This window comes from Mycteria americana, chromosome Z (genome assembly GCF_035582795.1).
Source record: "Mycteria americana isolate JAX WOST 10 ecotype Jacksonville Zoo and Gardens chromosome Z, USCA_MyAme_1.0, whole genome shotgun sequence".
Lineage (NCBI taxonomy): Eukaryota > Metazoa > Chordata > Aves > Ciconiiformes > Ciconiidae > Mycteria > Mycteria americana.
In genome coordinates, this window is record NC_134396.1 from 5,472,926 (window position 1) to 5,500,674 (window position 27,749).

General features: G+C 41.4%; 1 protein-coding gene across 5 annotated transcripts in view; it reads right to left on the reverse strand.

Annotated features, from left to right (window-relative positions):
* Positions 1 to 9,384: 9,384 nt before the first annotated feature.
* The window catches only part of ADAMTS12 (ADAM metallopeptidase with thrombospondin type 1 motif 12), a 172,252-nt gene continuing 153,887 nt past the window's right edge, over positions 9,385 to 27,749 (reverse strand). For all 5 annotated transcript variants that reach the window (XM_075527122.1, XM_075527121.1, XM_075527124.1 and 2 more), the window contains 6 exons: positions 25,685 to 26,830; positions 19,332 to 19,484; positions 16,463 to 16,636; positions 14,646 to 14,792; positions 12,517 to 12,670; positions 9,385 to 10,377 (listed from right to left, as the gene is read on the reverse strand). In XM_075527122.1, the coding sequence (XP_075383237.1) occupies positions 10,142 to 10,377; positions 12,517 to 12,670; positions 14,646 to 14,792; positions 16,463 to 16,636; positions 19,332 to 19,484; positions 25,685 to 26,830 (2,010 nt within the window). In that variant the 3' untranslated portion in view covers positions 9,385 to 10,141. The remainder of the gene's footprint in view (positions 10,378 to 12,516; positions 12,671 to 14,645; positions 14,793 to 16,462; positions 16,637 to 19,331; positions 19,485 to 25,684; positions 26,831 to 27,749) is intronic.

Here is a 27,749-nt window from a genome sequence, read left to right on the forward strand (position 1 = left end):
TAACAGACAAGCATGTCATGCAACAGATCTCCTCTAAAAGTCTCTTATTTTACTTTCTTCCCATTTTGGATGTTTAAGACGGCAACAGGCCAGCTGACCCAAAGATGTCTCAATGGTTATGCTAACAGAAAGCTGAGATCAAAGACAGTTCAAAGCTGTTGTTGAGCACGTTTTGAGTGTGCCTTGAGGTCGAAACTTCAGTAAGACAAAGGCTAGGGTTGTGGCTTTTACTAGGTCAGTTTGACAAGAACAAACCTAGTAGAAGCCACAACCCTAACATAGCTTCCCTCCCACAGACAGTGAGCTTCGTTGGACTGGACAAAAAATATCTGTGAAAAATTTCGTTCTGCTCCATGCAATACTTTGATTGTATAAACTACCACTATGTTAAATGCAAGCACATTCAGAATTCATCATAAAAATAATATACAAGGGAAACATCAACCAAACACTTTCATTCCTGTAGAGAGATATTCCTGCCATTAAATATCTTTATTGGTGATCTGGAAGAAAACAGAAAATCAGTGCTGAGAATATTTGCAGATGACACAAAAATTGGCAAGACAGTAAATGAGGGAGATTGCTTAGATAGGGTGAACTGGGTCACTTGCTAAAGTCAGTGGAATTTAAAGATCTGCTCTCATAAAGGAAGAAAAATAAAAGCAAAGATGAGAGGTCATCTATAAGAGGGGGGCTGTACGCTGGAGTTCATGACATTGGAAAACAGCAGCATAGTAATGGCAAACTACCAACTGAGTTTATGTTTATAACCTAATGCTAGAGCTGTAATAAGTAAAATTTGACCCTGAAAAGTAACAGAATACCAATGCTGCGTGCAGCGACAAGACCAGATATGCAATACTGTAGCAAGTCTGTGTTCTTAACTGCACTTCAAAGTTAAAGTTTTCAGGGTTCAAAAACAGAACAGAAAAAATGAAGTCCATGAAATATGCCTTGGAATAACTGAAGAAACTCAGTGTATTTATTTCATTTAAGGGAAGACAGAGAGGTGATTTGACCAAAGTTTGCAAGCACCTCTTTGTGAAATAGATTTCCAATGGAGGCTGCACCTGTTCCTGGCACTGAAATAAAGAGCACAGTCCTGAGGTTGGAAGCAGAAGGTACAAAAATTGCAGCTAGCAAAAGGCAAAGAGCTTGAAAACGTGTAGTAATGAAACATGAGGTTAATCAGGAGTTTCAGGCATCCTAGCAGCCCAACTCATGAGCAAACAAGATGTCTTGATTTCACTGGGACACAACCTCTGCGTAGCTGAAATTAAGAACATACTTTTCCTTTGATGAGAACAAGCACTGGTAAGGATACAACAGTCCTCTTACTAGCAACCTTAATTCAGTAATCTAGGGCTAAATGTTTACAGTCATTCACCAAATGTAAAGGAAACCAATAAATAAAGATGATGAAAGAGGAGAGAGAATCTCAATTCAAGAGTAGCTCTACTCTACAGTGGATTTTGTGCTCCAGGTATTGCATATTTCCATCTCAGCAGGCAACTCCCATCCGAGAGGGAGCCACAGGCTCTTGCAGAGGATATGCAATGTTCTTTCCTCAGAGACTTATTTTATTGTTAACCCTATAAAAGGTCTTCAGGCTCAAGCAGCCCTGTGTACGCAGAAACAATGGGAGTCAGTCAGACATACCCTGTAAATCTGTTTGGGGACTTTTGGTAATTGCTTACTGGGCCAATTCAACATCAACTTGCCTTGGCCATCGGCTAGTAAAACACACCTGGTGAAACCAGCAACTTTTAGCTTTGTGCTCAGCAGATTTCCTGTATAAAACCAGCACAATGTGTCTGGCCACCAGAAGATAAATAGCTTTTCTGAGTAACTGTTTCTTCCTCAGCTGACTGATTATTTATTAAAAAACCCAATAATCTAGGGTCAAGATGAAACTGAAACGTTTCGCTGTGCACTGGGGAGGGGACTGCTCCTTGCTCTCAGCTGACAGCCCTAAATATCACATTATACTGTCTGTGCTGCCATAATTGTCCCTGTATAGTGGAAAAGTCTGTCAAGAGGGAAGACCGGACAGGCACCACTCCGGCATCCTGCACAAACCTGCACTTAGGGCACTCACACCAAGCTGCGGCTAGGTACCTGATCCAAATGCGAACTCGAAGCAAGTGGCAGCTGATGGACAAACCACCCAACACAGTTTCTGTCCTGTGAACAGCACCCACCTGCATTCCCCAACAGAAACATTTCATTTCAGAAATATCAAAATTACCAGTTTTGACATCATTCATGATTTCTCATGGAACCTGACTTAATGTGCAAAAGGTTTCAAACACTCCAATACTCCACTTTTCAGCAACTGAACTTTCTAGCATAGTTTGTCCCTGTTGCTGCTTAACAAAAACTCCGTATTTACGCAGACAAACTCATTCTGCACCTAGGGCAAGGGTGACTGGCTGTAGCGGACGGAAAATTTCAACTCCAGTCTTGATTACCTTTCTGCAGTTTCAGACCCAATAAGGGTCATGGCCATGGCAGGCACAGCAGCAGGATAAAAGCTCCTTGGACAAAGCTTCCTTTATATTAGTGGACACTTTTTACCTCCTCACATGCTTGTAACAACAGCAGTCAGTGAACCCAGAGACATGGGTTGCTCAAAGGATTTGTTGAGCTCGGCAGGGAATGTTTTTGTGTTCCCCATCTCACCACTCTTTTGGATACCGTGAGTCCAACAAGGGGTGAAAGACACATTTCCCATTTGGAGGGTGAATGCAGGTCAAGCAGACTGAAGCTGAGCCCCAGTGGGTGTTGAAGAGGCAAAGGAGCAGCAGATCAAAAGCCCCAGCACCCTTGCACGGGTTTTACGCCAGCACTGCCTGCTCCCAGCAGGGTCCCCGTATAAAAGAGGGTACCCTTGTCAATCAGACCATGTGTCCCTTGTGGGAGGGGAGCGGGAGCCAGCAGGAAGCTTCAGCCAAAATCAAGTTAGCTGAATGTGTAACTACAATGATTAACAACACCCATATCTGCTCCCATTAACTCCAGCAGGGTCTGGCTGCTGCAACATCCCCTCTGCCTCCTTGCCTAAACACACACTTGTAAGAAAGACAGGCATGAATAGAAACGAAACACTTGCTAACAAGGGGGACGTCTGCTGTAAGCAAACTCCTGCTTCATGCTGGAGCCTCCCCTCAGCTCAGATGCAGTAACTGTAATTTTACATGGCTGTGAAGCCAAGACCAACTGGCCTTAACTTCTCATCAGATGGGCACGAAGAGTGAAGTCAGTCGCTTTTCATCTAGGTCCACGGTGCTGGGTGCAGGGTCTGGCACAGCCTGCTTTTAGCTGGGGGCAGAATCTCACTGGTCTTTCAGTGCGTAAGTTATTCCAGTGACTTGCTGTGACTACCAGGGCTGTGTCCCGTGAAGGCTAGGACTAGGGACGGGGACACATAGGAAAGAATTTGCAGTTTTCCTCTGGAGAAAATGCCATTCAATTAGCTTTCAGATAGTAGGCATTGCAGCAAAGGACAGTGATTTTATAAGCCAGCACTGTTTGTTATGAGTCTGATTCAGGCTCCCATATATTATAACATGACAATGTATTTTTACTTCCAGAGCAAAACAACCAAATAATATACTTCCAAGCAAACACAGTGGATAAGAGGTAATTTAATCTCAAGCTTCATTAGTTCAGCTATTGTATGAAACAGATAACAGATGCAGGGTAATAGACAGAAAGCATCGCCTCTCTATGCCTGCCATCTGTGTAAATAAGCATGTGGGGAGCTTGAAAATTCACTGCACTCCCATTCACAGAGTCCTCGTGGGTTTGTAATAAAGCATTCCCTCTCTGCTAGTTCATTAATCAGCTTCCCTCACACTGGAGCTTTCCTTACGGTGGTTTCCCATTAATGCCACGTTTGCCATCACTCCAGCATGCCAGTGTTCCCAGCAGGAATTTGCCCTGACACCAGCGCTACAGTAAACAGCAGTGCCCTTTGCCCAGGCAGTCCGGCAAGCAGGACCACAGATGTGGCGTTACGAAAGGGCAGCACTGGGCACCTGTTCACATCCTAGGGATTACTGCTGCAGTAAAGCCATGCGCTGCCCGGAAATGTTCACGTGTACAGGGACCTTCACCTGCCTGCAACTCCCTTCTCACTTGCAAGCAGCTGGCTTGATCCCACATGCAGCCTTGTCTCGCTTCCAGTTTCCCCCAGCCTCCACACACAGAGCACGTTCTCTTTTTGCTAGCAGATAGTATTTACTCAAATCCAAGACAACTCTTAAGGGTTTAAAATCCAAGGTTCACCTCTTCTTTCATTTATTGAGACTTCATGCTGAAACAAGAGGGAATTCAGGGTTTCTCTTCTGCCTTTATGGCATAGTAAGAGCTGACTCTTACACCGTGTCCTTTGCTCAGTGCTTTGGGCACTGTATTGGCCTATTAATTAGGAAGCTGGGTTGAACCCCTTCCCTTTCAAATCTGGAGGGAAGTCAGACTGCAGCCTCTCACAGACCAGGCTTTGGGGCAGGCCTCTTTGACTCATTACCCTTCATGAGCCCCAAAAGTACTGTCTCCACAGTCAGTATAAGGAGAAGGGATACATCATGTCTCAGCCCCCAGCCAAAGCCACCAAATCACTGAATCCAGCAGAGAACAGACAGCTTCTGAGGACTATCTTCTCACCTGCTTGTAACATGACAGAGAGAGAGGTAACTCCAGAGGTGTAGCAAAAGACTACCTGCCCAAAATACCCAATCCCTCCAAGTAACTATTTTCCTCTGTTCCAAATCTTCAACTTTGATTTACTAAAAGCTACACATAATGACTTAAAATGGTAACAGTGAATTAGCAGAAGCCCTCAAGAACCTTGATAAATTTTCTTTTTGATTTGATTGTGTCTTTCAAGTAGGAATCCAATGGCAGCCCAGATATTTAACAACTTCCTGGTTTTCACATGTTCACCACAGATTCCTCCCAAAACCCAGGCACCTCAGCTTACAGAAGATGGTTGGCCACTCTGAAGGTACTGTAGTTATTGCTCATCCTCCTGCCTCTTACTGCTGCCACCACCATGTCCCTGTAGAAGAGACTTGTAGACTCGTACTCCTCGGCTAACATATCGCAGGTTTTGTTCCTGTCAGTGTGCTCGAGATACCTGCATTTTTTCATTACGGGAAAGGAGAAGGTTGGGATCAATCAGTCACAGAAACAAGCAATATCCTTGTGTGAGCTCCTCATATTCTACCACCTGCAGGTGTAACAGGTGGGGAGGCTGCAGTGCTGGGCAGCAGCAATAAACCACGTTTCTTATTAATCACCATTCTGTAGCAGAATGAGTCCCTGTAAACACAATCAGATCAGTCAGTCCAATGAAGAGAGAGGTGCCTGGCACCAAGTCTTACTCTCCAGGGGAACATGATAACCCACTGAAAACAAGGACATCTAGGACATTCACTTCGATAGGGCTGAAATTTCTCCCTCTTAAGTTTCCAATGACTGTGATTCTGTACCTACAAAATTAATCTCCTAGTGCTGCTGCATTAAGTGCCTCTGTCTGGAATGCTACTCCTCAAATCCCTACTTGTCTCTCGCCTCAGCCCATCATCATGCAAGTGTGCTCCTGCTGGCAGAGAAGTCTGCACACCTAGAAATCTCCTGCTGAAAAGGTGTAGTTCTGATTGTGCCCTGATAGCACAAAGTAGCTATTTTAACATTTTAACTAATTGTTAAACTAATTTAACTATTTTAACTAATGAGACTCACACCTGTACACACCTCACTGCCTAGCCCGCTAGGACTGCAGAGCACAAGATCAGGCCATATGTGAAACCCAGCTGAAAAAATGTGTTATTCCAGGTTGATGGTGAGGATGCTCATCTGGCCTTTGGCTTACCCAGAGCTGGTTCACAGCAGGGCTGCTGTCACTAGGTGCCACAAACCACACTCACCCTTGCAGCCAGCAGCCTTAGAAAGGCGTAGAAGAAGGAAGACACCCGACATCCCCGTCAGTGAGTTGCAAGATGGTACCTGACAGTTTGAGGCACATGCGATGTAGAGTTTGCTGTCACTATGTGTGACATTTAGGGTCTTCCTGAGCAGTGTCCTGCATCTCAAGGTGCCCTAAAACAACTTGTAGAATGGACAGATGGAACTTGCATATATAACAATTAGCAGACAATCAGTCAGTGATTACTTATGAAATGTAATAGATAACTTCTCCCTGTAGCTATCCCTGGATGCTGACATCTATATTACATAAACTTAATTCTGCTAAAACATGGGTAATATCAAGCATTTCTCATGTATTTCCATAAAACTGGTCCAGCCACTGACTGATAAACGCTTTTCTACAGAAGTCATGGGGGAAAATGGACGACTGATTGCTCAAAGCCACTCACACTCTAGGGACCCGATTTATACTAAAATCATGGAAGGAATCACTAGAGCCATAAGCACAATTGTTTTTCCTGTGTGCTGATTTCATTTCGAGCTGATGCTAGGCAGCCAAAAGGCAGTTCCTTTGGTGGGTGCTGCATGCTTGGCCAGGCCGAGGAAGTGCAGCGAGCCATGCCACACAGTGCAGCAGACAGCAGAAACTGGTCGTCAGGCAGTGTGTTGTGCAGCAGGTCATCCAGTGAATGCGTAATGAGCCTTTGCAACGTGGAGGGAGCTTCAACTCATTTCTCAATTCGACTCATTCTTCTCCCTTAGAGCACCGGTGCAGGATGCTGCCCCTGTGGGCTGGAGATCCACACCTACTTTGTGAAGTAAGAAGGAGCAACTTGCTGCAACTTCCACAGGGTGTTATGAGCCTGAACCCACAGATGGATGCAGGGGTGGTTTGGTAACTGAGTGCAAACTGACAGTGCGCTCTACGCAAGCATATATGCCTAACTGTGATGCCTGTGCTTCTGGGCTGTAGGTCAAGCAACAGTGTTGGTGTGATAAAGTTTCTGGGCATCAGCGTCAGCAGTACTTGCAAAACTTGAGTATTGAAAAGATTCAAGGTGGGTGGGCATGATCATATTGTATACAACTCTTCTGGAAACAAATATGTCCCACAATAGACACAACAGACATGCACACATCTGCTGCCAAGGAGCTAAGCCACATCTGCTTGGACTAGAAGTGTCATCTATTTCATAGGAAATAACTAAGCCTATTAATGTATATTTTTACTTAGCACCATGCTTTATTCTGCTTTTTTCCTCACCCTTTTTAATGATCGCTTTTATGTTGGAGTATCAAGCATCAAAATATTTCAATGATAAGGATTCCCATGGAATAGAAAAAGATACTTTCTAAGCTTTTTTTAACTTGGAATTCCATCTTATGAATCTTCTTGCACTGGAAACATAAAATACCAGAGACATCAGACATAAGCAAAGCCATTTATTGAAGCTTGAGACAAATATGTCATCATAGTTTGCTTTTTAAACCTTGAAATGTTAGAACAAGCAGTGAATGTGCCAAATACACATTTTTTCCTGAGCGACTTGTTGAAGCTGATGTTGTCTCAGGCTAATATGAGAATATAATGATATTACACCTCTGCACTTAATACTCAATTCAGTTTTGAGAATAGTGACCATCTGGGTTAGGATCATAAATCCACCTTTACTTAAAAATAGTCATGTCACAAGAAAGCAATCTTGCTAAATGGATGGGAGAGATGACTGCAGATATTATTAGCATAGAGGAGATATTAGGCTGATGAGTGCAATGTAAGAACCTATGTAAAATACAGCAGTGGGACTGCTCTATTAAAACAGTTCGTGTTGTTGTCACAGTCTTTTCCCTAAAGTTCTAAGCTACACAACAGTGATGACTGTGCTTCCCTGGGTAGAAAGGTTATTTTGGTTAATGTCCATAATATAATTTATTCACTTTTATCCATTTCAAAAGAAATTACAGCTCCCTGAAGAAAACAATGAAGCCAGAAATGGTTTTACTCCATACTAGCCATAAGGAGCACTGGAAGGGACAACCCTCCCAGGCACTTTTTCTCCCACCTGCACTATAGCCACTCAGTCAGCTCTTTTCTTATTAGCCCACAGACCTGATGGCCCACTTCTGCTGACCTCTGTAGATAAAACACTGCAGGTACCTCTGAGCACAGAAGAGTCTGTCTCTGAAGTGAATCTAACCTTGTCCTGCCCAAATCCTAGGAGATGCTTCTGGGAGCATCAGAAGCATCTGCACTGTGCACCAGCCTAGGCTGTTTGGCCATCAGAGAACTGCCTTGGACGTAGCAATACAGGCTCTGCTCTACACAATGCAGCCTGAGGCCAAGCCCTGCCCAAATGCTTCCTGAATCACATCAGACACCTCCACTCCTTCACATGATTCAATATTTCTGTGTCCAGTGGAATAACAACTGCCCAGATTTCTATTGCTCAAAGGGTCAGTAGCCATTCAGGACCTCAGAAGGATGTAAGCACACTGTGAAACTTGAAAAGCATTATGTCTGGCATTGGCCAGCAACGCCATAGACATGTATTATTTTAAGAGTATGTGCGTGTATGCTATGTACATACATGCGTGCACATGCACCATTGTAAGTCATCCCCACATCTGTTATACTAGCACCATGTTTTTAACAGTGGATTTTAAGTTTTATCAGCACCTATAACTGGGGTTATATTGCCATCACAGAGGTTAATAAATCTAACCTTACCATGCTGCATATCCTGAACTCCCAGTGACTTCAGGTGAAGAAGTGAGCCCTTAGCCAAAGGTCACAAACCTACGAAAAAGGACAATTAAACTTGTGGCCATCATTAGGTTAATACATTATAGCCAGGCCCAAGTATTTCTATTAACTTTCATAAAGGTCTGTCTAGAAATAGGGCTATTGCTAGTCATAGATCTGTAACCATGGTGACACTTGGATTCATGGCTATGTGTCTCACTTTACACTGCATAAAATGTGACATTTCCCTGTATTACAATCTCAAATTGTCAGGTACCTAGAGAGTAAATCTGAGATTTTCAAAAGAGCACAAAGAACCAAGATGTCCAAATCCTGCTGAATTTCAAAGGAATCTAAATGTCAGGCTCTGTCCAGCTCTTTCGAAAATGCCCAGCTTTGCTTCAAAGGGTCCAGCCTGGTCTCCCTAAAGTTTGTTCTGCCCTTTTCTTCAATAGCAAAATGGATACGCTATTTGGCTAGTGCTCTCCTGCATAGCTGGAGCTACGCAGATACTCTGGGTCTCAGGCTCCTGTCCCAGGTGCCCTTACCCTCACTATGATCAAGGATTTGCACTGGGGGAAAAGTTTGCTGTAAGTGAGGTGATAGAGTACTCTTGTGGATATAGGCTTACACTCACCTAGGAGATACTGGATTAAATGATAGCTCTATCATTACAATTTAATAGATTACAATCTATTAAAATGTGAATTACAATCTATTAAAGTGGTAAATGCAAACAGCTCTGCTTTCATGGTAGCAAGAAATGTTTCTTAAAATGTATTTGGGAACTTAACATCCCATATTTGGTGGCGTTTTCAGGTTACAGCAAGACATTTGTAGCAGAAGAAAACTGGCCAGGACAGGCTATTGCTGAGGTATGCTTTAGAGGTTCGGTCAAATACTAAATGAAGATTTTTCTTTTGAAAAACCCAATGTTCCAATTTGGCCTACATACCATAATCAATTATTATAAAACTCTGCTTTTAAATTTATGAAGTGAGCAAACAATTTAGAGAAACACTGCCACTTCACCTTGATTCCTAAAAACAGAAAAGTGAGTGAGCATAGAGGGATCTGGCCCACAGTGCAGGTCTGTGTCTGCTGCCCCGTTGGCCACCTTCACTCAGCACTCTTGAGTAAGTGGTACTGCTGTTTCAAGCGGGTTTTGAAAAAGAGATGGAAGAAAGAACAAGTAAAACATTCATTTAAAAAAAATAAAAAAATTCTTGCAAGCTTGTTTCTAGCCTCTATGCATGCCTAAGAAGTACTAGCTGCTGGTACCTTGTAAATTATGTTACAAATTTTGGACTACTACAGGGAAAAATTTGAAGCAGTAACCCTAAGGGATGTGTTTTCCTGGTTTTGATGACAGATTTCCATTTATGTTGGATGGTTCAAAAAAAAAAGAAGGAACGTAAAACCCGTAAACAGAAGCCCTACTCAAATCAACTAGGTTAAAAACAGCTAGTGCCGAGCAGCTTGGTTGTTGTTTTCTGCATTTTGAGGTGATTTTCTTCTAGATTTAGTGTAATTTTGTTGTTTGAGGCCTCGCTGATCCCAATATCTTGCTTTGTTACGAGTTCGGGGCTGACTACACGTGAAGCAGCACTGAGTCTGTATTGACGGCAGCAAGCACTTGCCAATGCCTTTCAGCCTCTGGCAGAAGTGAACCGACAGTTGGTCTTTGCTGCAGGGTAGCCCTATGGTGGAGAAGATGAGAAGAATTAGCTATATTTTGCTGACAAATTATCTGTATTTCTAGAATTTTAAACTGCTTATGCCAGACAGTCATGCCTGTTAAAGCTCTTATTTATGATGGCTTTCTCTTCCTTTGTATTACAGGTCAGCTTGATCCCCCTGAAATTTTAGGACTTTTAAGTGAACGGGTCCTATTAAACTTCACATGACCTTCTGTCTTTGAAAATACAGCACTCTTTTAGTACTGTTCAGTGAGGCTTTACTTTTGCAGCAGACATAGCTGATCTATGTTTTTCACTTTAATGTTTCTACTTTTAAGAACTGCCAGAGAAAATCTAGCAACAATGATTTGTGAGTCTGGTACTTTTGCATTCTTGTAATAGTGCATTTAGGACAAGTACAATGGGCTGGCAGCATGCTGCAGAGCCATGCAGGGCAGGCAGAAGAGCATAGACAAGGCACATGCAACTACCTGTTCAGCTTGACTACACTTCCCTTTCTGCAACACCAGAATATGGTACTGTATGTATTATGGTGCTGATAGGTCTGCGGTAGCTTTAATAGACTGAGATGTGTCAGATTTAGTTAGGTATTACAAAATGGGGGTCCTCAGCTGTGAGAAGAGATGGCTAGGGGGAGAGTCAAGGTTTGCAAAAGCAGGAAGGTGGTGGATTAGCCGAATGCAAGGCTGCTGTTCAGCAAATCCCTCAACACTAGAACTAGGGAAACTCAATGAAACTAGTATAAAGGTAGATTAAAACAGATAAAAGCACTTCTTTTCACAGCAGGCTGTGAACCTCTGGAACTTGCTGCCACAGGAGAGGGTGGAAGCAGACAGCATCGCAGGGTCGAAAAGGGATGCAACGTATTCATGGGAACAGTTCCATAAATTTAAACTAAAAGGCACTAAAAGGGGTGCCTTTAATAGTCCTAATATGTCAGTTGGGAATACTGGAGGAATACCATGGAAATGAATCACAGGAGAGGACTAAACTCCTGTATTCTCCTTAAGCAGCATCTTCTAATGCCATTGCTGGAAACACAATATTGTGCTGCATGGACCACTGGTCTACCTAGTAGGGCATTTTTTTTATGTTTTACTGGCCCCTTGAGCTTTTATTCACAGAAATAACTATTACTAATCTGTGTAGGTAGGATTTATCTGAGTCTGTCTTTCTGAACATGAGGGGGACAAGAGATAAGCAGACCAATTCAACCCTAGGGCAAAACATGTGCTAAAGATCTTTCAACAGCAGGAGGAGTGATGCATCACTCTCAAGTGTATGCCAGATCTGCACTGCCCTCAGGAGCCAAACTCTTGTCTCGTTGCCATATTGGACCCTTACTGCTGACTTGCTAAGAGGGAAGAATCCTCCTCCAAAAGGCCTTTGAAGGCTCTTCCAGAAGGACTCTGAGCTGTTGCTGTTCTTACCTGAGGGTACCTGCTGGATACTGCAGTACGCAAACTACAGATAAAGATACCCTTCCATAAGCTTCCTCCCTCCCCTACCACTTCTTTTCTGGGCTATTACCATCTACACAACTGGGCTCCTGGGCCCTTGAAGGAGAGAGGTACAGGACACCCTGAGTCACAAGAGTACTTCTCTCTACCTCTTCGTTTTGGAGACAGTCTCATCCTGTGGGACACTGAATTCATAGTGCTAAGAGTGTATCTGGGTTCACTGCTGGTCAGATTTTTCTTACAGTGTCTGTCTCACTTTGCTTGCTTGCACTCCCAGTCCAGAATCTGCAGTTCACATAGGGCTATCTGTCTTAAGAAATGGCATCTGTTTGGACTCACAGCATGTCCTTCCACAGCCCTCAAGCAGCCTGTGAGTTACCTAAAACAGGTCAATACCAGCAGACCTATTCATTTAGTTGTGGCATCATAAATTAGGGATGCATGCTCAGAGATCTGCATTCCCCATCATGGCAACACAAGGCCGGTAGGGCTGGAGAACGTGACAATGTGATTCTGCCAACAGTGCAGCTGAGCAGTAGCAGGTCAGGCTGACCTATAATTACTGAGCCTGTAGTATTCACAACAAGCTGATAAATTGGGTCAGCTCCGAGTTTTTGCAGAATCTCAGCACAAATGGAGAGCTTTTTGGAAACTGTCTGATGCAGCTGAATTATCATACCTGTACTTTTCCTGCACTCTTGCAGATTGCATTTCTGATACCCTGTGGGCTTGGGTTTATCCACACACATACTGTCATCTTCAGTTTCATTAGTTTCTATATTCATGCACTTCACAGTTCTTTGCTGAATGCCCCCTCCACAAGAAACGGTGCACTGAAAGAGAGTAATTTTAACATATATAAAAGTCTTTTACATGGAAACTGTGTAATATGCCAATATTTGAGCTGTAATGTGACGGAAAGCTAAAAATGCCATATGATCCAGAACCAATGACACTAAAGTACTTTGTGTACTGCATTCTCCATCCAGACACCTCCATGGTGCATCATGGCCAGATCTGGCAGGATACGGTGGAGGGGTAAATAGTACAAATACAGCATCTTGGAATGTGTAACCAGGGTAAGAGGACTGTTTTCTACAGAGGAGGAGGAGGATCATCTGAAATGCCAGTCCTACAATGTAAGAGAGTAGTAATCCAAATTAGTACTGCACATTGACATTTTTTGTTTCCTGTGTTTTCTAACCATCTAAATTAAATATGAATAATCAATTGCAATGTTAGGTCTAGAAATAACCAAGCTGAAGATTTCAAAAAAGCTCAGTGAGATGTTTTCTCTTTGGTGACATTTACACTGTGGTTACCCTTTCTTTATGACCACAAAACAACTGCCAGCTGCTTGTTCTGACTGCACACAAGATGGCCATAAAAAAAGAACATTTTCAAAACATGTTCCTGTACTATTCTGTAAATGTATTTAATTCTTCCTACATCCCAGAGCGTCTGAGAATTCCAGGTAATTTAAAATTATTTTTCTCTTCAGATAAATAATTGCCAGCAAGATAAATACTTCAACAGTTAGAGAATGCCACCTAATAAAGTGGAAGAGATGAAGATAGGACTGGTTCCTCTTTAATTTTTCCGCAAATTATCCTCTCTCTAATGTATATCTCTGTGCATAAGACACAACATTATTGGTGTGAAGTACATTAAAAGATCTTGGGTACTCCTGCAACAACTGTAGATTAATGTTTAAAATAGTTTTTTTTATAAAGTAAAATAAATGGGATTAATAAATCAGTAAAATAGCTGCTATATATTTTGGTATTCAGTTTCTCATTTTATGCATGTCCCAGCATTCTCACTTCCATATTTAAGTGTTAGAGTTACACTAACCCTACATTACATTATACTCATATCCCATCTAATGGCTTTGTGTCAAAACCAACTCATTAAATTTTCTGTGTTAAATGACTCTCCATTATTTCCTTATTTGTGGCGCCTGGCTTTTGGTGTTCTTTCAATGTTCTCTTCTGCTGTGAAGACTATTTGTAATGTATGAATAGGTTTATTAAGGAAACTGGAAGGAAAGGTTTATTAGATGTATTGGTTTCTTTATAACTAAACATGTATTGCAGATACTGGAAAGTTCCCCAAAGATACACCCCATAGTTGTCAATTAGATTTCCAGAAGCCAAAGTAGAGGGCTATTGGTCAAAATTCAGAATTTCTGTTTGTGTGGGCAAGTCCAACATTCCACAAAGTTGCTTTACGGGTCATCCCCCAATCTCCCCAAAAATAGTCTTGAACGCTAAAACATTACAATGACTGGAGAGGCTCTGGAAGCACAGACAGATCAAACAGCCTAGTTGTATTTGGAAGATGTGTATCAGGGACTTTTATTAGCAATTCAAGCTTTTCCCTCCTTCTCTAAAGATGCTCTTGTCCTGTCATCCTCTTGAAATGTTACCTTATTCTATATCTAACTGAATATTGTTGAATTTACTACCCAGTAGCCTCTTCCAGTGGAAAATTTCAAATGAGTAATGGAAGAATGTCAGTGGTAACTCCTTTTTTATTAGATAAGGACAAAAAACCCCTGCCCTCCATCCAACAACATCTAATGCAGCAACAAAAAGTAAAAGCTACAGTGTCTATCACCTGAAGGAACTGAGATGGGTTAGCTCCAAAATGTTTAGTAATATTTTCAAAAGATCTTCCTTTGTAGCTCCACCTGTGCATAAGAAACCATACTTGCCATAGGCACTGAAGTTCACAGACAAGTGGATAATATGACCAAATATGGCCAACTCAGGACAACAAATAAAACAAAAAAGAACTTAATCCTACCGGGCCCCACGCTTGGTTAGTCCACTGTGTACAGGGTTGCCTGTTACATGATGCAATGGCATTAGGTCTTTTTGTCCAGTCACAGTAGCCTTCTTCTGGGCAGTAGACATGTCGCTTTTGCTGGCCACCACCACATGTTCTGGAACACTAACAAAAGAGATGCACAAACCCGTGAGCACAGAGATGGGAATGGATGAGAAAACAGAAACAGACCATAAAGACAGTAGCAAATGTACTTCATTTAGAAATGTGGAGCCACAGGTAACAAGAAGCATGTCACTGATCTATGTGATTTAGAAAGTTGTACAGGCTAACCTGCATATCAAGTCTTATAGTCCAGATATGAAGAAAAGCTCTGCACTGAGACATTTATTTCATCATATGCTTGGACAGAGACAGGGAAGAAGCCCTTATTGGTCCAAAATACTTGGGAGAAAGCTGTTCCTGACACGTATTATTGCAAGGAATATAGGACAGCATGGAAGTGGCAACGCAGAACAGGCAACACACAACTGCTCATGCAGCACCACCAGCAACAGTGCCTTCTCTAACAAGAATGAGATATGAGATTGGAAGTTACATGTCTGCAGGATTAATCTGTAATATTTACTGAAGACCGTACAAGTTCATGAGATGCAACATCTCATTCAGTGTTGGGGACATTGAAATTCACCCAATCCATACCACAGATTAACTATTTGGCAATAAAAGCACCATACGAAGACAATGACCCAGGTTATTTTTTAAACATTCTTTTGCCCACATTCTAGTATTACTTACCAGATGATTTTTTACTATTATTCACTAGGTCTGGAGTAGAGCCTCCTTGAAATACACAAAAGATTTCATGCTCTGACATGAGATAAGGCGCCAGATCTACTTTATATAATGCATTGTTCCTGTCCTACAAGGAATTGCATCCCTATGGACATGTGACCAGAGCTGACATCTGATAAATGAACCTTTTCAATCCAATTCTACCCAGTATCCTTAGCATGAGGACACCTGCCAGGGTTGGGCAAGTGTTTTTATAAAATATTTTAAGTGGCAAACAGGTGCAGTCATTTGGTTAGTCTTATTTTTTTCAACCCTTGCTGACTGCTCTGACCAGAAACCCACATCCTGGTCTCCTCCTTATTGCAGGTGTGATTTGTCAGTGGCCTGTAAGGAAGCCATGTGATCACCTCCCTTGAAATCCAAAAGCATCAGGTCTCCACAGTGCTGCAAGTACTGGGGCGCTTTCTCCAAAGCTACTTTTAGTAGGAGTAAACACTAAAATGTAATCAGTCCACACGCTTTAGCTGACTTAAATATGTGCCTGGCTGCCTATGGGTTTGTTGGCACAGATTTATATTACAAAGTGACCCAAAAGGCAGATTTATCATATGTCTGACCTCAGTCTCTGGCCCCATAAAATTCCAGCCCAAAAGTGTAAAGGAAAATTCTAAATTAATCATAATGAGAAAGCAACATTAAAATGGCAGCAAAAGGGATCAGTCTGAATGAATCATATTTACTGATCCAGTAGGACAGCTAAAACAAATCTTTTTCCAGGCCATCTGCTTCTCTCTTTCAGGGTATGGTAATTTACAGCTCTAGCTGTGTATCACTGCAATCCTAAGAATGATTCTGGGAAGTCTTACGAACGTCTATGATAATTTTTGCTGTAACCATACACAAGGACTGCAGAGCTTCTGAGTGGTACTAACTGCACGTCTTCCTTGGAGTGAAACTTTACCTAACAGCATGGGATCTAACAGTCACTGTTAATTGACAGGTAATTGCTCATTCCCAAAGCTTCTTTTAAAGAACAATACCTCATTCCAGGGCTCCACACGCCACTGCAAGCAAGGCTCCACGTTACAACTAGTGTTGGGCTGTGGTTTATATCCGAGTAATTGGCAATGAAAAGGCCTTAGAAGTCGGTTTTCACGAACATCAACGCAGTGAACATCTCGGGTCTTGAAACCGCCGTTGCAGTTAGCAGAGCACTGTTCACAAAACAGAAAGGGGGACATCTCTAAATGATGCTCTGCTGAGCAGCTATCCCTTCCCCAGTCACAGAAAAGGAGGACAGCCTGAGCTTTGAGCATCCGGACTCACAGAGGAATTTCCAGTTTACCATAACAACAATCTGTTGTTAGGCTTAAAAACTGTAGTTTTCATCACAGCAAATCAGAACACACCATACAAATATTTCCCTTTTTTCACTGGAACACCCGTTAATAACATGAATGCATATTTAACTAGGAAATCTTGCCAGCTGTTTCCAAAAATGTCATAGTGAAAGAGTCATAATGCAATAAATACAATAAACAAATCCTGTGTGCAGGGAAATTGTCAGTTCTTTAGTCATTTCTGAGCGAGGAAGGGAGGAAAGAGGCACAGCTGCATAAGTTCATTTCTCATTCAGCCATGGGAAAGGTCAGTGTCCATGGCAGCAGATTGCTCAGGCAAAACCGCTCCTCATCTTGGCCCATAGACTAGAGCTGCTGCTGATACTACAGGGAGATGGTGGACTCATCCCACAGCAGCAGTTCCCACCCTCACCTTCCTCGCTCCTCCGTGGCACCACGAGGATCCATACCCCAAGAGCAGCCTGGGTGTGAGAGAATGGGAGAGAAGAGAGAGACACCCTGAGCCTCACTCACTGCCTGTGAAATCGCTTTTCAGCTTGGAGGACTACTGGCGAGCCAAGCGAGCCATTGCAGTCTCCTACTTCTCTCCAGTGATTGCTCCAAGGTCTCCTGCAGCAGCATCGGACTGTGTCCCCACCTACCAAAGCCCAGGACCTCTCCTGCTGCTGAGGAAGAACTGAATTTGCTACCCCAAGGATAAGGACAAATATACATGTAATTATTTTGCCTTCATCCAGAATTAAAGCCAATTCTAGCGACACCACTGAATAACCTCAGATCAGCTTTCACCTTTACCGCCATGATGCAATACAACAACTGATGCTGTTCTCTTTTGCGTAAATAAGCATTCTTCAGTTGAACAAGGAAACTGAATATAATACTTCCCCAGGGAGCTGAAGGATGGATGGGAGTCCTTGCTCTTGTTCACAGAAGCTTCTGTCCCTCTGGATAGAAACAATGGACAGAAGTGACTGTGCAAGAAACTGAGTACACATAGCCCCAAAATATGTGCAAATTATATTTGGTATTAAACTCAGACTGTAAGATCTAGTCTGAAGCACCCTCTTTTGAGGGAGGGGAACAATTAGATAAGAGAAAAGGAAGAGAGAAAGCTTTACTACACTAGCAGGGGAATATAGCCATCTTGCTGTGATAGGGTGACATAAAAATGTTTGAAACGAGTAATGAGAAAAACAATTGCCAGTTGCAAAAGCAAACAAAAAATAGCCATTTTTATATATGAAACTGTAATTAGGTTTGTGTAGTTCAATTGCTAGAAAATAAGGATGGCTAACACAAGAGAAATCTGCTAGGAAAAGCCTTTTGTCTCAAATTGGCCTCATAATTGGACTTACACTTTAAAACATTTGTTTCCTATAATATTTTATCATTAAACCTGAGTTCTAGCTACTTTCTGTGACATAACTCTCATCCACTTTTTGCAAGAGCAATAACATTTATGAAGAAAAAGTGAAGGTGAAATATGCCCTACTGCAACTGGGATTGCAGACTGTCTATTTATCATTTAAAATGAATTTCAAAGGCTAAAATGTGGTTATGTAACGCCTTGGCCTTTCCTGGACTTTCTAAAGGGTCATGTATGTCACGTATAGATCAATTCTATGTCAAAGAGCACAATAATATAACACAGGTTTTGTAACTATAACCTTTTCTTTGTATGAATCTGCCCCCTAGTCCAATGGCAACAACATTGTCCGCAAAAATGATACGTATTGAGAAAGTTTGAGATATCTACCTTTTTCTTTATTAAATCAACATTATTTCAAATAGAATTTTGTAGATTTTCCTCATTTGAGTCTTGAAAAATAACCCACTGTTTGAATCCCCCATTTTAGACAATGTGAAGACAAAATGTAAGAAGCTTCAAGAAGTCACTGAAGTCCTTCCAGGTGTTCATCACACATCTAACAATACCAAAAAATCTCAAACGCAATTCCTTGGGTTCCACTTACCACCTTGGACACTACCCTGTCTCTTGACCAGGACTGCGTACATAACTAGGACCAAATAAGACCCTAGCCATAGCAGGCATTCTCCCCAATACATTTTTCTTTAGCTTTTATAACATAAAACTTAAGAGGTTACATGAATGGGAAACAGACAATGTCGTAAGAGATAATACACAGTGGCAAGGGTGAATAGGAACATGCCAACTCCTCTCCCAAATTCCCACTTGCTTCTTAAAATTAGTATATGCGTCTGGAGGCAGAGATCAAAAAGATGCCACATGCAAATATGTACAGCTTTGCCTTAGAATCTCCACAGAACATGGACGGTGAGCCCTGCTTTAGCTCTAGAGGCAAGAGTTAATGAACACGACCCCCACACAGGAAGAACAGAATTCAGAGCAGATGCGTTTCCATAAATAACTTAGTCAGGAAATTAGTAGATTAGTGCTGAATGGTCAACTGGGAAACATGTATGCATTCACTGAGTAAATAATTATTTTAAAAATGAAGTATTTAGAACTCCCTACTCTTTGAAGTTAGCAAGCTTACTGTTCACACACAGCTCTGAATGAAGTTACCTTGCTCCAATTTCCTGTTTTCCAGCTAGCGCATGGGCGAAGATAACATTTTCTTGCAGGATCAGGCTTTTTCATGTGCTGACAGTGAGATGTGTTCCTGCTGCTGCACTCCACGTGTCTCCAGAAAGCCCCCATTCCACAGGTGGTAGAGCACTGCACAAGGGTGAGAGGAAAGCCCAGGGGCAAACTCAACATTAGTAAATCATTCTGGAAATAATCCAGGAACCTAAATATAAATAACTAGAGCCATTTTAGATGAGCTAGTTTATCTGAGATACTCAAAAGATTTCAAATTCACCTAAGTCTTACTTAAGGTTCTGAAGGAGGTCTTTTGGGTGCTTAATTAAGAAAATACCAATTCTGATTTATACCATGCACTGCTCTTCTTTGGCAAACTCCTGCTTACTGAGACATTCTAGATCTGTACCGGCTGTTCCACTTTCTCCTTCTGTGATCTTTGGGGATCCAGTGCAAAATGTCATTGCATCCCATCTTCAGCACTCTTCCCTCTCTATCCCTAATACTGCTGATGAGATATTCAGCAAATGGAGTGCATTATGCTGAAAATCTGAAATAAATTGTGTGAGACTCTTGGGAAAACTGCAGAAAAAGGATTTTTGAAATTATGAATTCAGAGAGTGACTAAGTGTTTCCAACATTTGGGAGGGTTTTAGTGTTCTGAGGTAAGAGAATATTGATCATGCCAGTCCAGATCCCAAGAGTGCACACTCTTCACCAAAAAAGTCACTATCATTGTATTCTGAAGCAGGAAGAGGTGAAAAGTGGCTGGAGACACCCATTTACCTTTTTCTTCCTTAAAAAGGGAGGGACAGTGAACTATATGCATAGAGTCAAATTCAAGACATGCTAAGCAGCCTGTAGCTGGCATGAGAAACAGCATAAATAATATTGGAGTAAGTCAGCAAAATGATGAAGAAAGCAACTGCTATTGTGTGGTTTGAACTCCCTACATGGAAGTGGGAGAGTTAAACAGGGAGAGCTGAGTAAGGGTCCTTGGAAAGGTAAGGAAAGCTAAGCTGAAGCTAAGGCAGGGAAAAAAAAAACATTTAAGACATGGAGCTGTTACCAGATTCAATCAGAGAAATGGAAAAATGGTTAATGGTCACACCAAAGAATTTTTGAAAAATGGCACATTATAAAGAGTGTGTATCTGCAAGGCCTCTGCAGCCTGCCATCTCCAGCTTCCGAGATTCCTGGGACATCTGTCCAAGAGGCCACAAAGATCCTGTTAAAGGGGACAGCGTACCACTGTTCAGTTTTGCATAGCCACATATCTATCCAAGACAACTTGTCTGTTCAAGAGGATGGACTGTCCTTGTCTTGGTTGCTGACTGTTTGATGGCTCCCCCCAGCCCTGCTATACGTGTCTGACAACACCAAGACTTTATTGAAGGGCTGCTTAGTCTTTGACCAAAGCCCCATTCTGAGCATGCATGAGAAGACCAAAGATAGCTCCAGGGATGATGCTGGGCAGATCATACTTACAAAGCTTTATGTTCTTGTCTGAGGGAAGTGAAACACAGAAGGATTCTTTCAAAAATTGTTGTCTGCAGGTACAGAGCCAATAGAGAAAGGCATGATGCTGCAAATAGTACTGGGAGAAAGCTTTAGCTTTCCTGACCATTGTTTCATGTTATGTAAAGGAGACTGATTGCTCTGAAGTTCAGGAAGACTTAATTGCTTTTCCCTTTTGTTATTCAGGAACCAAGACTTCCTCTTGTCACAGTAGATGTCTATTATAGAGGGAGGAAGTGCAGGTGACTTTTCATGACCAATAACAGAGGTGCAGAATGAGCAGATCTAGTGGTAATGGAGTATCTTTGGTATCCAGAAAGCTCTTAGAAACGGAAAAGTGACAGCCCAGAATGACCTGGGAAAGTAGTAGGAAAGAAGTTAAAAGTTACAGATAAGAGGCACTGGTGTCATTGGCACTGTTTTGCCAGTACTCTAATTAGTGTACTTAGTGTACTCAATTAGAGCTCTCCCTTGGGAGGTAAGTGTCAACAGTGTTACGGGACATGTCACACCAATCCATCTCTGTGACTATCGCTGTTCTTGGGCACTATTTATTTACTAGTATAGCCATACCCTAAGGAGAAAAGAAATGTCAGAATATTGGCAGTCACTAAAAGAGAAAGAGAGCATAGCAAGAGATTCAAGTAGGTAGATGCAATGGTCTTGAAATTTCAATGCCTTGGAGAGATGTCATCTAAAAACAGGCACAAAGTTTTACTAAGGACGGGTAAATAGAAAGAGCAAAAATAAAGTCAGAAAATTGTAGCCTAAAAATGAATTAAAAGTAATGAACAATAAGAAAAGGTTCTGTGAATGTTAGAATCAAGGTGTTGGGAGGAAATACAAAGCTTGTATTTTATGAGAAAGATAACAGATTACTTATTTACAGAATCACAGAATGGTTGAGGTTGGAAAGGACCTCTGGATGTCATCTTGTCCAATCCCCCTACTCAAACAGGGCCACCTAGAGCCAGTTGCCCAGGACGATGTCCAGACGGTTTCAGAATATCTCCAAGGACAGAGATTCTACAAATTCTCTTTTTTACCACCTTTTCTTCTTCAAACTTGAAAAAAAGAAGTTAAATGTGCCAGGCTTCACATAAAGGTAATTTTAACAAGAAACAATAGCTTGAACAACAATAGCAAAAAATTACTAAAACACTAAAGAATAGTAAAGTAAGTTAGATGCATTAAGTGTCCTTAAATTGATTTCATCAGTTCTGTGAAACCAAATGTATTGACCTTACCTCAATATTCATTCAAGTGTTCTTGAATAATCTTTGAACTGTTGAAAATTATTTTTTAAAATAGATTGGGAAAGTCCCAGAGGATTAGAGAAGACCATCTTTCAAGTTATCTTTAGCAAAAGAAAAAGGCAGATCTGTGGACTAATGGAACACTTCACCTAACTTTACTTCAAAAGAAGATACAAAAGCAAATTATTAAACAATCAGGATCAAAATGAAGATGAAAATGAAGATGATTTTTCAAGATGAAAAATACTAACAAGGATGATAAAGCAATAAGTCAGCCCACATGGACCTGTCTAGAACAAATTATTCAAGTCAAACTCATATCAGGTCTCTGAGCAACTTGATCTAGTTGAAGATGTCCCTGCTCATTGGGGGCTGGACTAGATGACCTTTAAAGGTCCCTTCCAACCCAAACCATTCTATGATTCTATGATCCTTCTCTGACAGGGGTACCTGGCTTAATGAAATAGAGGGCCAGCTGATGTGATGCATTTTGACATGATCTCATAGAGCCTTCTTTTAGCAAATGATGGAAATATGGTCTAGGTGAAATAATTACCAGATTGGTGCACAGCTAAATGAAAAACTGTAATAAAGTGGTCCTCGGTGATTCAGTGTCAAAATGAAGACATTTCAAATATGGTCCTGCAGGGCTCTGTCCAGAGCCAAGCTCTCTTCAGTATTTTCGTTAACTAACTGAATGATGAAAGACAGCATGCACTTATTTGCAGATGATGCCAAGTTGGAGAGTTGGCAGGAATGCTGGAGGACACAATCTGAATTGAAAAACATCTCGGAAAGTTGAAAAATTGTAAGAAAACAGTAACTTGAAATTCAAAAACATATGCAAAATCCTACATTTAAGGAGAACTTTTTATACATATATATACCCATATATATACACACAGATGCATACACATATATACACACCCCAAACAAAACTAAGAACATCTGCTGATCTAGAAATACTGTATTAAGGGATCCAGGGTTTACAATGGACCACAAATTGAATAAATCAAATAAAACAAGACAAATCTCATCCCGACATTCACAAAGAGGGCCATATATAAAATGATAGTAATTATTCCATTTTATTTGCCAGGTGTCAGCTGGGGCCATAATGAACATCACTGATGAAGAAATATATGATGAAACTGAGCAAGTCTATAGGGGAACAACAAAGGCACCAGCTATTTAGAAAACACAAGGAAAATATGAAAAGAACCAGACTGTTTTGTTTAGAAAACAGATCCAAAACCAGTTATTAAAAAGACAATTATCTTCCATGGTCTGCATATAAAAACTAGAATCTTCATTTTCAGTACAGCAAATGTTGGTTATGTATAAGGAAAATATTTCTAATGCAGGTAATGAATGACTAGGACAGACTGTAGCATCTCTGTATTATAGACTTCAGTTCGGGATGTGCTCGGCTTGGGAGCACAACCTTTGCCTGGACTTTTACGTGCAGGTTCTTTCACCCAAGCAGAGCTAAACACAGGTCTTTGGGCATGTGCAGGAGGAAATGCTTCACTTGTCCCACTTGAGCATGGGAAGCTAAAGCCATTCTCACCTGGCCACGGGAAGGCAAAAGACAAAACTTCAGACTGCCATCAGGAGTGCACGTCCTGCACAACTGCTGATGTGGTGGCAGAGTAGGGGCCTTACTCACTGGCTGCATCCAGACAGAGGGCACCAACAGGATCTCAGTGGTCTAGCTGTGCCTCCACTGCCATGGGATACACTAAGTCATCTCTTCCTGTCCTTTTTAGCCCTGCATTTCTGCATTTCCATTAATTTGCAGCATTCCAGGCAGACCCAAAAGCAAACGGGTACAGAGCAAGAGACCTTTGATAGCCTTCTCCATCAATAATGAAGCACAGAGGCAGATCAGTGCAAGGAGGTTTCCAGATCTGGACCCTTGCCTGTACTGATTAGCTTGGTTAAAAAAGGCCATCAGAAAAATGAAGTAACTTGTTCAGATACCAAAGTCTCCCACCTTAGGTATCATGATTTGAAGAATACAAAATCCATTAGCATACAAAGACCTCTGTTTACATGAAAATAGCAATTTACGTAGGAAGGATATTAAATAGAAGTTTATTCTATATTCTCATATTATAGTTGCCAGAATTAGGTGGTTGCACCCTCACCAGCCCTGAACCCACAGACATTACTATCTCAGGGCACAGCAATGTAACAACAGAGAAACCTAACTGTCAAAAAGCCTGGTGCTGGGTATTGGTAAAGGAAAGTCAATAGCAATACACAAAAAATAGTAAGCACTTTTCTGAGGCCATAGAAAACTCTGCAACTTATATTGCTCTTGCATAGACAAAATTACCCAAGTATTACAACCATTCGGTAATGACCAGGGATCAGGGGAAACTGGGACAAGTCATCACCTTTGAGACCAGTTATCTTCCAGATGCTTTAAACATCAAAAGAGTTTTCAAACTCCCTGTACTTGTTTCATTTACTGAAAAACAAAGAGAGTGCTTTTGAAAGGGAGTATTACAGGATGTTAACACCTGTTTTGATTGAATTTCATTACAGTTAGTAATTAAAAAGTTCATTTGGCACAGTGATTAACGCAGATAAAATAACTGTTCGTTTCTACGTTCAAAGACGACATAGTATAACACTGTTAATTATCAGCTGCTATATCCAAAGATAATGTACAACCACAAGCACCAGGTGGACAATTCTAACTTCTATGCCAACCAGACAAAATGCTTTTACTTTACCACTGCTACAACCCAGTTCCAATACATGATCACCTAAACTTCAAAAAAAGGTGCAGAACTCCATGTTACAATGTCTCCCCATGGACATGTGCTGGACAAATTACAAACCCCAGATATACCAGTTTAACTTTGGACTGATGTTCTTATCTTTGCTTTGTAGATTCAAACTGGTTTTACCAGGCAGAATGCTGCTCTGAGTTCGGAGGTATTTGCTTAATGGTGGATACAAATGCTGATGGTGGGATGAGGTAGAAATGCACCACAAAAATCTGTTATGTTAATATCCAACTAAAAATACGTTTTAGTATCCATGTTATTAATGTGCTTTATACAGTAATAAAGCTAGCTTACCTACATGACCCTGGTCACATACCAAGTTAGAAAACACACATAATGTAGAGAGAAATCATATATAAGTGAAGGTTAGAACATAATAGCACATCTACAGCTAACTTGCATTATGTACTTATTTGGAAATACAAGCATATTCATTTGGTGTCTCCAGGATTCATCTAATAGCTTAATTTTTTGCTGTGCCCTAAACCAAAACTCTCAAGGTATTTCTGGTTATAGTTAAACCTGAATGTCATGTCCCTGCAAGAGTTACGCATAGTTTTGCAGAATCCATAAATACAAACACATTCTATGTAAGCAATCTAACATCAGATATCCCAAGTTACCAATCTTTTTGTGTGACAAGTATTTCATCTGAATGTATGATACTCATTTCAGATAATCGCAACAAACTTTATTTCCTCAGCAGTGGTTCAGACAGCTGTTCACACTCTCCACTTTTTATGAGTTAAAAATAACTTACCTCACTCCAGTTGCCTACTATCCAGTAGGCATCACTATGCAACTTGTTGGATGTTATTAGGTGGCTGTTTGGTGTGACATTCATCAAAACCCCCTCAGATGTTGCACTTTTGTTCCTGAGAACATGCACAAGAGCTGACGATTGTGTGCTGGAGGTTATGGTGTCAAGTAGCTTCATTTCTCTTCTGTTGTCAGTCTGGTCTCTCGGTACATGACCAAACACTGTGGGCATTACTGTAACAGATGTTTCTGGGGTAGTTACTTCTGCAAGAGGCACATCAACTTGCAGAGTGTTATAGTTTGCTGTTGTTGGGAATGCCAGTCCTTGTGCTGCTCTGCTAACAGGAAGGAGTGTAGAAGGTTCTCGGTGATGAGATGCAGGGGTAGGCTGAGAAGTCACACTCTCATTTTGAAGGACAGGAGAGCCGGCATCTAGGGTTGTGCTCCTGGTTCTGATTTCAGGATTGAGTTCTGTGCTGTAAAGATCAATCGGTTTCTCACTGCCTCCCACTGACCCATCAATGTCATCAGATTCCTCGGTTAAGTAATCATAGCTGGAAGTTATTTCTGGACTACTGGTAAAAGAGGAGACAGGAGTGTCCTCATTTCTTTGCACCTCACTTTCTACAGTAGAAACTGGCTCCCTTTCAGAAATATTTTCAGCGTGCCTTATAATTTCAGTACTTAAGCTATTATGAAAAGGCCATGAAGTAGTATTTTGGTTTGAACTATTTTCAGTAGAAACAACCGGATAATTGTAAACATTAGTTGGTCCAGAAAAATTATTTTGTAATGTTTTGTTGGCTGTTCCTTCTTTTTCGGAGACATTACCCAAACCAGAGGACATAGGCAAGCAGGGAGTTACACTTTCAGGCTTGGGTATTTTTGTTGTTGTACGGGACCTTGGGCTTGGTATGGGTGTTCTGCGAGGAGGACTCCGTTCGGGATTAGTACTTGTTTTTCTGATTATGATCTTTCCTCTTCTGGGTGCCAGTGGGGGTATCAGAAATCTTCCAGCAGAAGGACATTGCTGGAGACCGCACAGGGCCTTAGAGTTTGGTCTCTTGGAAGTATCACATGGCTCATCATTATTTTTGGCACAAGTGACATTACGAGTCCTTATTCCACCACCACAAGTAACAGTGCACTGCAAAAGAAACAGAGTTAATGTATCTCCCCTCTTCATTCTGCTGCACGTATCAATAAAAATAAATATCAAATGGCATCTGTTTAAAATAAAGAAGCATCATTATAAATAATCAATAACAAAGCTTTTCCTGAGGAACAAGACCTTCATTTTAGTGATGTTCTGCTATCATGGAGCTCTTTCCAAGTTTTTAGAACAGTAAATGTCACCTTGGGGAAACAGCAGTGAAAAAAAGACTACACGATAAAGACAAAATATAGAAGTAATATGCTAGAATTTGATTTCTTCAGTAATCACAAAAGTTGTTTAGCCAATACCTTTTCCACCGGGGTTATAAAAAACAGACTAAAAACCTGTCATCAGAAACATACCTGACTGGCTCAGTGCTGGCTACTCACAGTGCCGCAAACCTGCTGTGATCATCCATGCAGGTCACAGACCCTTGTTGACTTTATGAAATCGATTTTTCATTCAGTCTTAGTGCAACCACCACATGCTGCCAGGGCTGCTAGCATGTCTCTCCTAAATTACAGACTACTGAAAGTAATTAATCTATCTGGCTTCTATTTAAATGGAAGCACTGTTGTGTATAAAGGGTGCTGGAAGCTAAGGAGACCCAGTTTTTCTGTGATGTTTTTCATCCTCAGCCTCACAGGCACAGCCATACCTTCAGCAGCTGTCCCTCCACTGGGGACTTTCTGAAATTTCAACACACTTCTCTGGTTTGAGGTACTAAGGCTGGTTGGGTATGAAAGGAGATGTTATTACACACAACCTACTGGAATAAGTCTTCCTAGGATGCGAGGGAGCCTGACCTAATTCAGCTGGCTTAAACCTGGTGCTCAACATGAAGTGATGAACACTCCTATTGCCAGCACTTTAAAACCCCTGGGATACCTAATCCTTTTTACAGCTAGTT